The 14,874-nt window shown below is 41.6% G+C and overlaps 2 protein-coding genes across 3 annotated transcripts in view; one reads left to right on the top strand and one right to left on the bottom strand.

Annotated features, from left to right (window-relative positions):
• The window catches only part of tmod1 (tropomodulin 1), a 14,487-nt gene extending 11,348 nt beyond the window's left edge, over positions 1-3,139 (top strand). The window contains 6 exon segments of the mRNA XM_072462601.1: positions 50-101; positions 104-156; positions 235-378; positions 878-1,022; positions 1,374-1,473; positions 2,240-3,139. Coding sequence (XP_072318702.1) covers positions 50-101; positions 104-156; positions 235-378; positions 878-1,022; positions 1,374-1,473; positions 2,240-2,258 — 513 coding nt within the window. The 3' untranslated portion in view covers positions 2,259-3,139.
• A 232-nt stretch (positions 3,140-3,371) lies between these two features.
• cplx2a (complexin 2a) lies at positions 3,372-12,722 on the bottom strand. Of its 2 annotated transcripts, none has more exons than XM_072462462.1 (4): positions 12,549-12,722; positions 11,539-11,619; positions 5,438-5,616; positions 3,372-4,836 (listed from the first exon to the last, which is right to left on the bottom strand). In XM_072462462.1, exons 2-4 carry the CDS (start codon positions 11,567-11,569, stop codon positions 4,636-4,638), a joined length of 411 nt encoding a protein of 136 aa, XP_072318563.1. In that variant the 5' UTR covers positions 11,570-11,619; positions 12,549-12,722; the 3' UTR covers positions 3,372-4,635. The 2 variants fall into 2 exon arrangements, with proteins under 2 accessions (XP_072318563.1, XP_072318564.1); XM_072462463.1 differs by lacking the exon at positions 12,549-12,722 and adding an exon at positions 12,308-12,334.
• Positions 12,723-14,874: the final 2,152 nt, after the last annotated feature.

The following is a 14,874-nucleotide window of genomic DNA, read 5'->3' as shown; positions in this document are numbered from 1 at the left end:
AATAGACAGAAAGACCCTCTTGTAGATTACTGTGCTATTTCTTACCCAGAATATCCCTATCCCGACTTTGAAGGCCTACGCAGATGCACTGATGAAGAACACTGTGTCGAGAGGCTTAGCATTGTCGGCACCAGGAGTAATGACCCAGTGGCGTTTGTAGGTCACACAGATAATTCATCCTCGCTAATATAATAAACAAAGCCAAGATCTTTATAACTCAAATGTGTTTTTCAGGCACTTGCAGAAATGCTACGAGTAAACACTACCCTAAAAAGCCTCAATGTGGAATCCAACTTCATCACAGGGGCTGGGATCCTGACATTAATCGACTCACTGCAGTTCAATACAACACTACAGGAGCTTAAGATAGACAATCAGGTGAACTATCTTTTTACTGGACATCTGGCTATCTGCCTCCATCCAACCCATAATATCTGCATTTCTTTGTTGTTCTGCCATGACTCCAACTTGGCCACTCTAGCCTTGGACAAATATATTCACTATCCCTCTTGTGCTTGGCAAAAAACCATCACAATCTGGCCCCTTGAACACTATCTCTATCATCTACTATGAGATTTCCCTCTGACGAACGTTCCATCCTGTTCCTTCCCCAAGTGAACCTCAACAACTTCAACACTACTCCTGTCTTTTTCTGTACTGCATTTCTGGAAATCCCATTTAATGGCAAAAACAAAAAAGGGTTGAATTCTTGTTAACCAGACTAAGTGTATTAGTTTCAGTTTCCAGTTGACAAGACCACTGAGGGATTACATCACATGAATCATCTAACACAGTACCATTTAAGTGCATTTTGAACAGTACAAGTATTCCTTCACATTATGTAATAGTACATGTGTATTTTTTTTTCTCACACCAGAGCCAACCATTAGGTAACAAGGTGGAGATGGAGATCGCCGCTATGCTGGAGAAAAACTCTACTTTGTTAAAGTTTGGCTATCACTTCACTCAACAGGGCCCTCGCCTCCGAGGATCCAACGCTATGATGAACAACAATGACTTGGGTAAGTAGTTCTACTTTAGTGCAAAACGCATACTATGATCTTATTCACTTCAGAGATCCATATTTAGTATTTTCTGTAATGTGTTTGGCGTTGATGTCTATTAAGTTGGACACTCAATCTTCACTACATCTTTGTGAGTACGCCTTAATCAGCTTTTCACAGGAGAACAGTAGTGATCTCATCGGCCTGTAACTTGAGTTTTGAGCCAGAAAACCAAGCCAAATACAACACCACAGGGCCTTCTCCAGTTATGACTTCAGCACTTAGAAGACGAAGAGCAGGGTTGATAAATAATGTGAGGTAATTTGTCTTATTTTGGTTGCATCATGATTTTTCCTTGGTCGTTTGAAGCCCGGGTCGTCAGGTCAGAGTCAGACGGCTCCTTCACGTTCACTCTGTCCGTCCCAGAGCTGGAGAAAGCCTTCGGGAAAAAGTTCAAGTCTAAAACTAAGTACAAGATATTCTGATAAATAACTTTTCTTCTTCTTCTGCGAACATCTTGTGCTGGATCTGCTGCCACCTTCAGCCCTTTCACACTTCTGTCTCTTCTCAAAGCACAATGAGGAGTTTTCCCACCCTCTGTTCTGTCAAAGTGTGCGGCGTCTCTTGAGCCACGAAGCAGGTTTTTTTAATCAAAAGAATATTATTTACCCAAAAAGCAAAATGTAAACAATAAATAAGAAATATACACTGAAACTATGAGATATGCATTGAGATAAATAACCCCGACTATCTGTTTACCTCTTGAAACTTGTGACCATAATGTTTCCTCACAGACCTGGTCAATTATTATAAGTGTAATAATTATAATGCTTCTCAGTGGGATTTAGCTGGTTTAAATATGACGTCAAAATATTCAATTGTTCATTATAACAGATGCATAACAACCCAAGTATGTTGTGCATTACACTGAAGTAGAGAAGAGCTCGAGCCACAAAGGGAGGACTAATGCATGAATGAGCTTTAGATGACTCTAAATCATGTTGCTATTGAGGGGATAAAGCCTTGGTTGACAGAGATCTGCGCTTTTCAATGCTTCAGTTATTTGCTGTTCTCTATTTATTCTTTTACAGCTTTAAATACTTCAGCCTTCTAATCTGTGCTGCATAATTCTCTTCTACACTTGCATTGTCCTGTCATCTTGCAAAACGAAACATCAACAGTCTCTGATGTGGATTGTAATAATGACACAAATCTTTCGTTGTGTTTCTTTGCAGTAAGAAAGAGAAGGCTTGAGGGAGGACCCATTTTCCCAAAATGTCGGACAAATGTTTAAAAACCAAGACTGTCTCCAAACCGGCGCCACCTTGACTTTCAACATCCTTCCAAACGACTTTAAAAACTGTGCCTTGATCATTGTCTACACAGAAATGTATTTGTGTACCGTTCTGAGTGTCCTTTTAGTCAACTAAAGTGTCATTGTTTGAGTTATTTTTGCAGAAAACTTGACTTATTGCCTGTGACATATTTAAGCAGGGTTTATTCTCCTTTAAACAATCACAATGTTCACACTCGCTCAGCCTCATTAAAAGTATTTAAACTCTACATTACCTGTATATTCAACAGTGACTTTCGGAAGTGTCAAAGTAAAAACTAGTAAACTAAGAGGAAGTAGAAAAAAAATAATCTGGAAAACAGTCAAAAATATAATAATTCTATCCGTTTCATCCCGCGTTAGACGGTGAGAGTTGGTCTGAGTAATCTTCTTAAAATAGGTGTTGTGTTTATTTACTGGAGCTAAATCTAATGTGTGTTTAAATATGACAGTTCTACTTTTTTTTGTCACCATCAGTTAAACACCATCAACTGCTTGTTTTGGAGTTGTGGTTTGAAATACATATGGGCAATAAATACAAATGTACACTGTACATTCAGTTGTAGAGTTATACAATGGTAATATTACTCCTCATCTTTAAAAGTGATATCACTTAAAAATGATAGATAAATGGTAGATTTAACTTTTGTCAAAGGGGAATACAGACTTCTGGTGCATGATTGAGCGTTACACTGTAACATATCCTTGATTTATTATCACTGCTTGTGTTTTACATTTGTTGTTTAAAATAATAGAGGATGTAAACATTTGTAAGCAATAAATGCTGATTTGCTTGACCCATGTTCTCTTTTGTCTTGTGTATCAGGCTTTGATTTTAAATCAGGACAGGACTTCTTTTAGATAACGCTCCGTCCTTTGCCTTCAACAGTGACACCTCCTGGCTCCACGTGGACATTACAACCTTTTGTCTCGTGATCTAGGCATAAAGATCAGGCCAAATATGTTTTTCTGGCTACATGTAGAGAATGTAGAATTCTACAGCTGTAGAATTAAAGCATAACAATGAAGCAGTCTTTTTGTGATCAACATGTCCTTTTATTTATTCTCAGGCAAAATCATAAAAGATAACCAACCCTTTATTGCTCATGGCATTATATTTCATTACATGTGGCTTTCCTTCAACCAACGTAAATTATCTTTGAATTATTGGGTGTGACAAAGAGACCTGTTTTTAACATTACATGTAACATAGTTATAAATAATATGATCAGAAGATTATTACATAATTGTATACTTGGTAACGTGTAACACTGAGAGTTCTGGCTTTATGGCTGAAATCAGAGGGCTATGTACTGTTGTGCATACTACAGCACAGTAGCCCAATTTCTTATTATTCAAACAAAACAAAACCCAGGAAATCTATAAATACAATACGCATACATATTTAATCCTTGTTCTTATACATACATCAACGGTGGAAACACACTCAAACTCAAAGCATTATTGCCGTATATTTTGCATGACAAACAATATCAGAGACAGTGACTTTACATACTCACACAACAGACATGTCAAGACATATGGCATGCAAGACACTGAAGGTGGCGGAGTAAAAAGTACTGCTACACACTACTACGCAACGCCGACATGAGGCTTCTGACAGTGTAGCACTAGGGAGATAGACAACACTATGTACAGTACAACAAAGAAAGGGGTACTGCGTGTGCAAAACCTCAACAACATCATGACAAAACACAAGATTACGTTAACTTTTAAAATATGGCTTATCGAGTTATCACATTTTCTTTTAGTATTTTAGACACACATTTAGTTTTATAATAGTAAATGATTGTTTGCCCTGCTTGAGGCATAATAGCTATATTTATGTACAAAACCAAGAGAACAGCATAATACATTTTTTTTTTTTTTATAGCTGTGCAGCAATCAAGAGGGTAAAGGAGTTTAAATATCTCAGGCTACAACATGTATTTCATCCCTCTGCTTGCTGTTCGCATTCAGCCAACATTTGCCTGGCTCCTGAGTTAGCCTGGCTCGCCTAATCTAATGGTATTATTTGTACTACTGGCTCAAAATCTGTCTCATATGGCCCTATATTGGTCTCTGATTGGTGTACAGTCTCCACCCCCTCGGTTAGGTAAAAATAAGATGGACTACAAATTAAATACATCCCAAAAAAAAATCAATAATGAAACGATAAACTCACAACAGTTTTCTAAATATGTGTTTGGTTTAACCGAAAGAGGGAGATTGGTGTAAAAACGCCCACCTTAGTGTAGACAGATATGAACATGATGTCATCTGCCACGCACAGACAACTCATTTGAGCCACCCCGTTACTTTTTCCTGCAGTGGGCCTGGCAGGTACTTCACTACGGTGTCCATGATGCTCTCCTCCTCCTCTTCATCTCCGCAGCCTTTGGGAACCGCCTGTTTGGGTCGAGTCAAGCTCCCGGCGGCTGTCTCTTCTGCAGCAGCGGCGGCCTCAGCCTCGGCCTCCTCGCGCTTTTTCAAACCATACTGTGTGGGCAAGTGGGCAGAGTTATTACTTTTTCTGGGTTTGCGCTGTTTTTCAGAAATCAGATGTGCCTTTATTGTCTTTGTCGGTGAACAAAAGAAAGTGTTTCATCGGGGCACTGCTTTCGAGATTGAGACGTTTCAACACCTTCAGATTGAAAATGACATCTGGATGGACGTCGAAACATCTCAATTGAAAAAAGAATGTCCAGATGACTCCCTTTCGAAACCTTTTCTACAATCTACAGGAGGATAAAGGATAAAACATGCAATATGGACAGAATAATAGTGGAAACCAGCAGTGAAATGTAATCAAGTGTGAATGATGTCTATAGGGCACATTAAGATGATCAGCAACATTAAAAGGTATCATTTCCAACCCTCCCCCTCCTTTTAAATTAGTTATTTGGTGCTCAAGGCTCATGCTCATGCGGTATTATCAAGAGACACAAGGAAAGGGTTTGTCTATTTTTAGATGTTTTGATGTTCTTTCATACAGGAGATAGGACAGCTTTCATTTCAGCCAAATATAGCCAATACTACAGGCAGTGCTCCCTTACTAACCGGCCCGTGTTTATTTGCTGCTCTTGTAGTGTTTGCGCACCTTGTCTCTGATGCCTTGCCTCATGGACTCTCTCTCAGCCTCCATCTTGGAATATTTGGCCTTCCTCTCCTCCTCCTGCTGCCTCAGAGCCTCTTGTCTCTCCTCCTCTTTCTTGGCTGCATCAGGGTCCTCCTCCTTCTCCTCTCCCCCCAGCATCTTCCCCACATCAGGAGGGCCACCTTGGAGAGAGATCAGGCGAGTGAAGGACATAATAAAAGAGCAGGAACATTTTTTTTTTTTTTTTACAGTATACAAACTGCAAATGGGGGTTGAAATGGCTTGATTTCAGAAGAGTTGTATTGCTGTTATGACCTTGACTCTTCATGATCTCATTTGTTCCATGGTAATCGTGAGGATGAAAATAAATTCAAAAGATGGAAGTTCAAATTTCTTTTCCCGATTTGCATATAACAGCTTGAAACAAGTACGTATGTAAATCAACCATTGAGCAAATACATTTAAAGTACAGAATGTCACATTGAAGAGTGATTGCAGCAGATCTACTGGGATTGATCAGGAAACACATTACATCCCTGTCAATAGCACGAATCATCAGTGCATCTGTTAGTGGGTGGAATATTAAGCAGCAAGTCAACATTTTGTCCTCAAACTTGTCGATGTGTTTGTGAATTTGACAAAAGCTTTCAAGGGATTCGCGACGGCTTGGCAACTGAGTGATAGCCTCTCCAAAACTGCAGTGGTCAGTATCTATGGAGACAGGTTATGTGTGAGGAGTGCAAAGGCAGGCCCATCGGATTTTCTACATCTATTCCTTACACGGGTCGTCCGTCTGCTTCTCCATATATAACACAAATGAGAGTAGTCACAATGTGCCCGGGTTGTTTTGTATCCCTTATAAAACTAAAATATAAATATTGTCTAGAGATGTCATAGATCATTTACACAATTAGTGCTTGAAATGCCATAAACCGAAATTGAAGTAAAAGTACAATACGGGAGATACGATAACTAGAAAGCACCTGTCCCTTTGAGTCTAATTATGTGAGTTGTTCCGGTAAGTGCCATCCGTACAGGACGAGAGGAGGATGGGGAGATGAAAGACAGTGACAAATTAGCGGGAAGATAAAGTACGTCCACAAAATTCAGTCTGACGGAACGAGGGATGACAACAGAGAAAAATGAAGCGCAATGGCAGAGGATGGGGGCATCCGAGGGGATCCACAAACAGCCCCGCATAAGAGAAGGCGTGGAGTCTGTTGTGTTTTCACGTATCAGCATAAAACCAACAAAGTCCTGCAAATCGCTGAGTGGTGGAACATGAGAAGATGCAGCTTAAATGAGAGGGTGTAATTACAAAAGGGGCATTGGGAGCGTTAGAACAAATTATGACAAGTGGGTTTAAACGAAGCCAAACTCTGTGCAACAGCATAAAAGTTTGGATACTACTTATATAAAACCTATAAGATGCAAGATCCAGGGACTGTTTATGTAATTGTATACAAACTGTGACCGTATACTGAATATGACATAATATCGTGAACATTTTAATATCAATTACAGAAAAAATGCTACAAATTGAGCCGTTTTACAAAATGATAAAGTTATGTGGTAAACGTTCAAATAGATGATATTTTAAAATAATTGTTTCCCATTTGTCTGATAATCAAACCTCAACTATTACTTTTAGAGACACATTTCTGTTGGCTGGACATAATATTGTGTCTCAATGTGGAATTTTAGTGTTACAAATATTGTGAGAAAAATGTCATGATTTGACACACAACAAAACAAAAGTGCTTTGATTTTGCTCATATATTACTGTTCCATTAGTATGTGACCAGCTTTATGAAATCAAACTTCTAAAATAGTCACAATTATTCATTTTTAGTTTGTTCGTGCGATTATGTCACATGATAGACACCTCTCACCTCATGTCACACAAAAATACAGTATTGAAAAATGCTTATAATTACTTTATGGAGATCTAACAGGAGGAAAATGCCTTTTATAGAAAGGACAAAGCATTAAGTGAGTGAATCCAAAACAAAGGACTGCACTTCCTGACGCAGCAGATCTGTCTGAGTATGATTCAGCACAACACATGGCCAAAATAATAATGAGAATAAATGTTTCCTTGCCCAGAAAATAATGGTTTGAGCTAATAAAATGTTGTGTAATCTTGGGCTTATTGTTATCAGTGACTTTCTATTTGTATAATCAGGAAAAGATACTGGTACTAATTATTTTTCAAGTCCACATAAAAAGGATAAAACAAAGTTAACCTTTAACACTGAAATCGCACTTCTGAGTCACATATTGAAATAGCATTGTTAATATTACATTTTCGCTTTCTTTATAAATGTTAACAAGACTGCTGACATAAAAAAGATGTATTCCTTTGCTTATTAGAGTAAGTCGCACCTTTTACATTCCTATGTCAGCCGTATTCTCTCATGCAAAGCTCTATCTTACTAAGAGTACAGGTTTGCATAATTTATTCTTCCGAGCTTACTGTCAAACATTCATGTCCTATACCACCTCGCGCTCTGAAGGAGGGGCTGAAGGTCGCTCGGGCGAAGTGAATTTGATTTGCGATTGTGTGTGTGTGTGTGTGTGTGTGTGTGTCAGTGTCAGTGCCCATTCAAGCGATGCAGACCAGGGCACTCCGTCAATCATATTAGTCTGCTTTTCAATGCAATTACAGGCACTTACAGAAGATGAAACGAGATGAGCGTCGGCCTGAAAATGTTGTGTGTTTGTAACTAAAAAGAGCCATTTTGTGCGTGTAATTTTGCCGTTTTCCCTTCCATGTTGAAATGACAAGATACAAAGCTGGAGCTGGAGGGAATTAGATTAAAATTTTAATAAGTTTTGTTTCCCCTGGAGTCTGTCACAATGCTTTATATGGGACTAGTCACTCGCTCCTAGGATCTATTTTAGGCTGAGCAGCTTTGCATCTGCTTTCATTTAAGCTTTTCCCTTCTGGGGTCGACTCAGAAAACAATATATGTCGTATATATAATGTGCAATGATAGTGTTTGAACTGATTTACGTCAGATTCTCTTTTCTTATATCATGGTGCAGAAGAGTATTTGGGTTTAGGCGATATTACATCAGTCAGTTGTATGTTGTAAAAGTCATACCATAAAATCATTGTAATTAACAATTTGTTTGTTAATTCTTCTCCCTCTTTTTATTTGTATTTTACAATTGTGAGATACAGTTGTGAAGACAAAATCACCTTAACCTTGGGGTGACATATAATAATGTCATTTTAGGGTAGATTTGCATTACTATCAAATAATAATACATTTATTTTAAACTTGAATAGCTTCACAGGTTTAGGCCCACTAAAGAGAGCATTTACCCTTCTTATAATACACTATCACTCGTTACAATTTATTTAATGTTTTAATCATTTCTATAGTTTGTTTGATTAATTGTGTTTATTTGCTTGGTTCTTGTCTCGTAAAGCGTGTTTTTTAATGTCTTGAAAAAGCACATTATTAATAAAAACGTATCATTTTAAAATGTTTAATTGCATTGTGCAGCGCTAGAGCTGATGCCAGTCGTGTAGTCTGTGAGCTTCATGTTTTAATAAATGTGCAAACGTTTTGGACCTCACAGAACACCGACTTCCCCATTTACAGACTGGGAACTGTTTTTGCTGATGTGGTCATGGTCTGACTGACGCCTGAGGCTTCTGCAGCTTGATTGAGCTCTTCACCTTCAGACTGACATGTGCGTCACTTAACAGTGTCATTTTCTGACAAACTATTTCAGCATTTTGGAGATTGCGAAGTACTGAGATAGCGCTAAAGCATTGAAGGGGAAATGCAATCAGCGCAGGGAGAAAGTTTTATGGTGCCTAAATTTAAAGTCTGTCGGAAACAAAAGCACTAAACTGTTTAGCTACATTTGATCATTAACACAGTCCGGGTGAGCGGAATTGAGTGTGACTGATTAACAAGTTACGTATAAAAGATAGATTTTTCTTTTGCGAAATCTTCTTTTCTCTTGTCGCAGCAGATCACTTGTGAGAAGTGATTTGCATTTTGATTTGGCAAACGTTTACGCCAGATGCTCTTTCTGACTCAACCTTTTCTACTCAGGACAACATTGGCTTGTGACTTCTAGCAGCGTGAATGAAATTGGAATACTTAACATTTGACATTTAGAAAATGGAAAATATGCATAGTGGTAAAGAGGGGGGAAATCACATTTTGAAAGAAAGTGGTTGTCGGTTTTAGATCCTTGATTTGATTAGGGCAATCGCTCTTTGCAACCTGATCCTAGACAAGAAGTAAAGTATAATGGACTACTTTAAAAGCCTTTTGTAAAATATGTAGTTTCCATTTGCTTGTTAAATTAAGTCTGAACAGCTATTATAAAACGATTTGTCATCTGAAGCATAAACAGGAAGTGACCTCCTAAATAGTGATCACATGACCACTGCAGAAGCCACGGACCATGGCAGGAGGACACCAGACCGGCTGAATCCCCGCTGTTAAACATCTCACTTTTTTCCAAAAGCATCTGTAACTAAATAAGCCTTGGAGGATTGACTAATGCACTGACAGCATCCTCGCACCACACACTTCCCACCAGACACTCGGCAAAAGGTAGTGCCGGTCCATGAAACCAAATCTCCTTGTATTATTTTCCTCTGCACTCCCCAGTGTGTACAACTACACTTGCTCACACTATCATTCAATTTGTCATATAGCACTTTATAGCACTGGTTTAGTTTCATAGTTCACCTGTTTACTTGAAAATAATATACCAGCAAATGAATGATATTGGTTTGCTGATAAATGTAATTTATTGGAGAACGTATTGATGTATATTGAGAGCTTCTAACAACCAGATTGATGACTTCTTTGGCTATTGATAATTTAGCTAATTGTTTTTTTTTGTTTGTTTTCAATTTCCCGATAGTGCAATTCAGAAATCCAATGAATTGTCAGCACTTTCTTGGCTTTCAAGAGAAAAATACTCCCCAAGGCCACAAACAAAAAGCAGATTACAGTGGATACATTAGCCATCCGTCTTGTCCTTGTTGTCATTCAGTGACAAACAACCAGGCCCTGTAGGTCTCACCCGCCCAGTGCAACCTCCATAATTAATCCCCCCTCTCCCCTAGTAGTCCCATATACTGTATTGATTACTGCTTGTATTCCACATTCACACGCACACATACAAAACATGCTCTGCGCGCTCAAATGAATTCCCAAAGTCCACAGTAGTGTTGTGCAATGTGATGCAGCAGAGAGTTGATTTAAGTATTCACAGTGCAGACACGAGCCCCGGCCGCTATGCAGAGCGAACCAACGCTGTCATCCCCTGCATCCCAATGAGCAGCTCTGAAGGGGCTTTGCTGGAGCTCTACAGCGCAAGTGCAACTGCCAAAGACGTATCCATTCAGGCTACATGCGACTGACCAGTGTGCAATAGCCTGTGCAGCAGCGGAGCAGATAAATGTGGCTAGTTTCCTCGCACTCGCTGCCCTGAAGCCTGAAGCAAGAGGGATATGTTTCAAAGCTATTACAGGCTCTAATTAGGGGGGCAAAGATTAGGATAATGCCTGGCTTTAAAGGCTAAAAAGTCTTTGTACTTGGAATTCTCAGCTTAAACCTCCTTTCTTTTTTTTTTACCTTCTGAGGTCATTAGAGAAAACCATCTCCCTCATTTTGACCAATAATTTAACATTTAGCATGTTTTTCAATTCCTAACACAAACCTTTCCTACTTATCAGCACTTGGAGCCAGCACTGGCTGCGGGACGGATGGTTCTCCTCGCTCAAAAACAGAACAAAGTAATATGATAGTGTATTAAGTCAGATTATGGCATTGATATGAAAAATCAATAACTAATTTTGCAGAGTAGGCTGATATATATATATATATATATATATATATATATATATATATATATATGCATCCAACAGGGGACTTTAATACACCATAAACCACTTGATTTTCCTTTTCGAAACAGATACAAACGCCAAGTCTGTTTCCTTGCTCATCTGAGTCCCCAGGACAGCTCCACCAGGGCTGGTGTGCGTGCGGACGCGGCTCTCCTTTAAATCCAGTGCACTGCAGTGCTGTTAAATCAACCCACAGCCCAGGCGGACCACTCACCTCCCATCGCAGCTTTCATTACAAAATTCATGATGAAGCAGTTCTGTGCACTCCTCCTTCGGTCACGTTACAGGGGCAGACCTACGAACAAGGGGACAACACACTGAGCAATGACCGCACCAGTAACAATATGCCCTTTCATATTTCATATTTGTTTATGATCTTTAACGCCCATTAGACAAGCTCTGACAACAGACATATCCACATATGACAGGTTTTGCAGCTGTAAGGTTTAATAGAGCAGAGAAAAGTCGGTTAGGTAAGGATTTTGCATTGTCCCGTGCCACAAGGAAACACCTGCGCCCTTGATTTACTACAGTCCACCTTGCGCTTTTTGCGGACACACCTGCCTCATTAAATGAACTTGTAAAGAGAAATACACATGAAACGGCGCATTCGTTTGATGAATTGAGGCAATGACCTTCAACATGGGGAATTGGAATGGTAACATCTGTGGTCCCAGGACAATGGGCTTTTAGTGTTATTATTATTAAATATGCTAGAAGTTTATGACATATGAGTAACGGACATCTATTGGTGCAAGCTTATGACTCTATAGCAGAATAGTTAACAAAAACTACTTAAAAACGGCTTTATCCCCCCCCTCACAAGTTGCCTTTAAAAAGCTCCCGTAGCCTGTGTTACCGGACATTGCTTCCATTACAATTTCCAGATTAAATTAGCCTTACGTGAACCCGTGCCGTTACTTCCCTCCAGTGCAGCATACTCTATCGTACACCTACGCATCATTTACTGGGAATTAACTAACCTGAGAAATCCTCGCGCGCATTCGCGTCTATCATCACAAGTGCACCAACCCATCCAAACGTCCCGTATGCGGTTGTTATGTTCGATTTCGCCCCGAGTGTGCGTGCGTGTGTGTGTGTAGGTGTGCGTGTGCGTGTGTAGGTGTGCGTGTGTAGGTGTGCGTGTGCGTGTGTAGGTGTGCGTGTGCGTGTGTAGGTGTGCGTGTGTGCGTGCATGTGCATGTGCATGTTTGTTTTTTTTACCTCGTCCGAACGCAGCTCCGAGTCCTTTTTTACTCCCACCAAAACGCGTTTTGTCGCAGTGTTCCGGGCGCCCTCCTTGTTCTCATTCAGTGCAGAGAGAGAAAGCGGTAAGTTGCGAGTCTGCGAGGCGCTGCTGCTGCTGCTGCTGCTGCTGCTGATGCTGAAGCTGCTGAGGCTGAGGCTGAGGCTGATGCGTGCTTGTGCGTGCTGGAGCGTGCTTGTGCGTGCTGGAGCGTGCTTGTGCGTGCTGGAGCGTGCTTGTGCGTGCTGGAGCGTGCTTGTGCGTGTCAGTGCGCAGACATGCCGCTAGTGTCGAGGTGAGCGCGGGCTGCGGCGGCGCAGCGAGGGCACGAGAGTGTTCCTACAGGACAAGTCGAGAAAGTACAACCACGAGGGAGGGGGGGAGAGGAGGAGGAGGAGGAGGAAGAGGAGGAAGAGGGGGAGGAAGAGGAGGGGGGGAAGAGGAGGGGGAAGAGGAGGGGGAGGAGGAAGAGAAGGAGAAGGAAGAGGGGGAGGGGGAAGAGGAGGAAGAGGAGGAGGAGGAGGGGGGAGAGGAGGAGGAAGAAGAGGAGGAGGGGGAGGAGGAAGAGAAGGAGGAGGAAGAGGATGAAGAAGGGGAGGGGGAAGAGGAGGAGGAGGGGGAGGAGGAAGAGGATGAAGAAGGGGAGGGGGAAGAGGAGGAAGACAAGGATGAGGAGGAGGAGGATGAAGAAGAGGAGGGGGGAGGATGAAGAGGAGGAGGAAGAGGAGGAAGAGGATGATGAAAAGGAGGATGAAGTGGAGAGGGAGGAGGAGGATGAAGAGGAGGAGTATGAAGTGGAGAGGGAGGAGGAGGATGGAGAGGAGGAGGAGGAGTATGAAGTGGAGAGGGAGGAGGAGGATGAAGAGGAGGAGGAGTATGAAGTGGAAAGGGAGGAGGAGGATGAAGAGGAGGAGGAGTATGAAGTGGAGAGGGAGGAGGAGGATGAAGAGGAGGAGGAGGAGTATGAAGTGGAGAGGGAGGAGGAGGAGGAGGATGAAGAGGAGGAGGAGTATGAAGTGGAGAGGGAGGAGGAGGAGGATGGAGAGGAGGAGGAGTATGAAGTGGAGAGGGAGGAGGAGGATGAAGAGGAGGAGGAGGAGTATGAAGTGGAGAGGGAGGAGGAGGATGAAGTGGAGAGGGAGGAGGAGGATGAAGTGGAGGAGGAGGATGAAGTGGAGAGGGAGGAGGAGGGTGAAGTGGAGGAGGAGGATGAAGTGGAGAGGGAGGAGGAGGATGAAGTGGAGGAGGAGTATGAAGTGGAGAGGGAGGAGGAGGATGAAGAGGAGGAGGAGTATGAAGTGGAGAGGGAGGAGGAGGAGGATGATGAAGAGGAGGAGGAGTATGAAGTGGAGAGGGAGGAGGAGGATGAAGAGGAGGAGGAGTATGAAGTGGAGAGGGAGGAGGAGGATGATGAAGAGGAGGAGGAGTATGAAGTGGAGAGGGAGGAGGAGGAGGATGATGAAGATGAGGAGGAGTATGAAGTGGAGAGGGAGGAGGAGGAGGAGGATGGAGAGGAGGAGGAGTATGAAGTGGAGAGGGAGGAGGAGGATGAAGAGGAGGAGGAGTATGAAGTGGAGAGGGAGGAGGAGGAGGATGGAGAGGAGGAGGAGTATGAAGTGGAGAGGGAGGAGGAGGAGGATGGAGAGGAGGAGTATGAAGTGGAAAGGGAGGAGGAGGATGAAGAGGAGGAGGAGTATGAAGTGGAGAGGGAGGAGGAGGATGAAGAGGAGGAGGAGTATGAAGTGGAGAGGGAGGAGGAGGATGAAGAGGAGGAGGAGTATGAAGTGGAGAGGGAGGAGGAGGAGGATGGAGAGGAGGAGTATGAAGTAGAGAGGGAGGAGGAGGATGAAGAGGAGGAGGAGTATGAAGTGGAGAGGGAGGAGGAGGATGAAGAGGAGGAGGAGTATGAAGTGGAGAGGGAGGAGGAGGATGAAGAGGAGGATGCACTCGGAGGGAAGAGGGGCCATCTTTTAAATGTCAATAAAGGAAGGACCGTAAACAACACAGGCACCAGAATGAGGAGAGACAGAAAATCGTGACAAACAAGCGCCAAACAAACATGGTAATAAACTTTTAATAAACATTTAGGCTAAACATGGGTGGATGTGGACATTGGATCAAAAATAATTATAATTGTGTGACTGTTTTGAAGCTATGCCACATTTTAATACAGAGGATATTGTCCATAGTGAAAATAATGCAGTCTTTTTTTTTGGCAAGTTGATCACTTTATACTATATATATATATATATATATATATATATATATATATATATATATATATATATATATATATATATATAT

This window comes from Eucyclogobius newberryi, unplaced genomic scaffold (genome assembly GCF_026437365.1).
Source record: "Eucyclogobius newberryi isolate DKJ021-1_F unplaced genomic scaffold, fEucNew1.0.hap1 SCAF_4, whole genome shotgun sequence".
NCBI lineage: Eukaryota > Metazoa > Chordata > Actinopteri > Gobiiformes > Gobiidae > Eucyclogobius > Eucyclogobius newberryi.
This window is presented reverse-complemented; position numbering and strand designations above follow the sequence as displayed.

What these genes read in the sequence shown, in the direction of transcription:
- cplx2a (XM_072462462.1), bottom strand. Translation starts at nt 11,569, where the DNA reads ATGAATTTTGTAATGAAAGCTGCGATGGGAG. An exon ending in AATGAAAGCTGCGATGGGAG is followed by an intron (nt 5,617 to 11,538) that starts GTGAGTGGTCCG and finishes TCTCTCTCCAAG; the next exon opens with GTGGCCCTCCTGATGTGGGG. An exon ending in GGCAAGGCATCAGAGACAAG is followed by an intron (nt 4,837 to 5,437) that starts GTGCGCAAACAC and finishes TTGCCCACACAG; the next exon opens with TATGGTTTGAAAAAGCGCGA.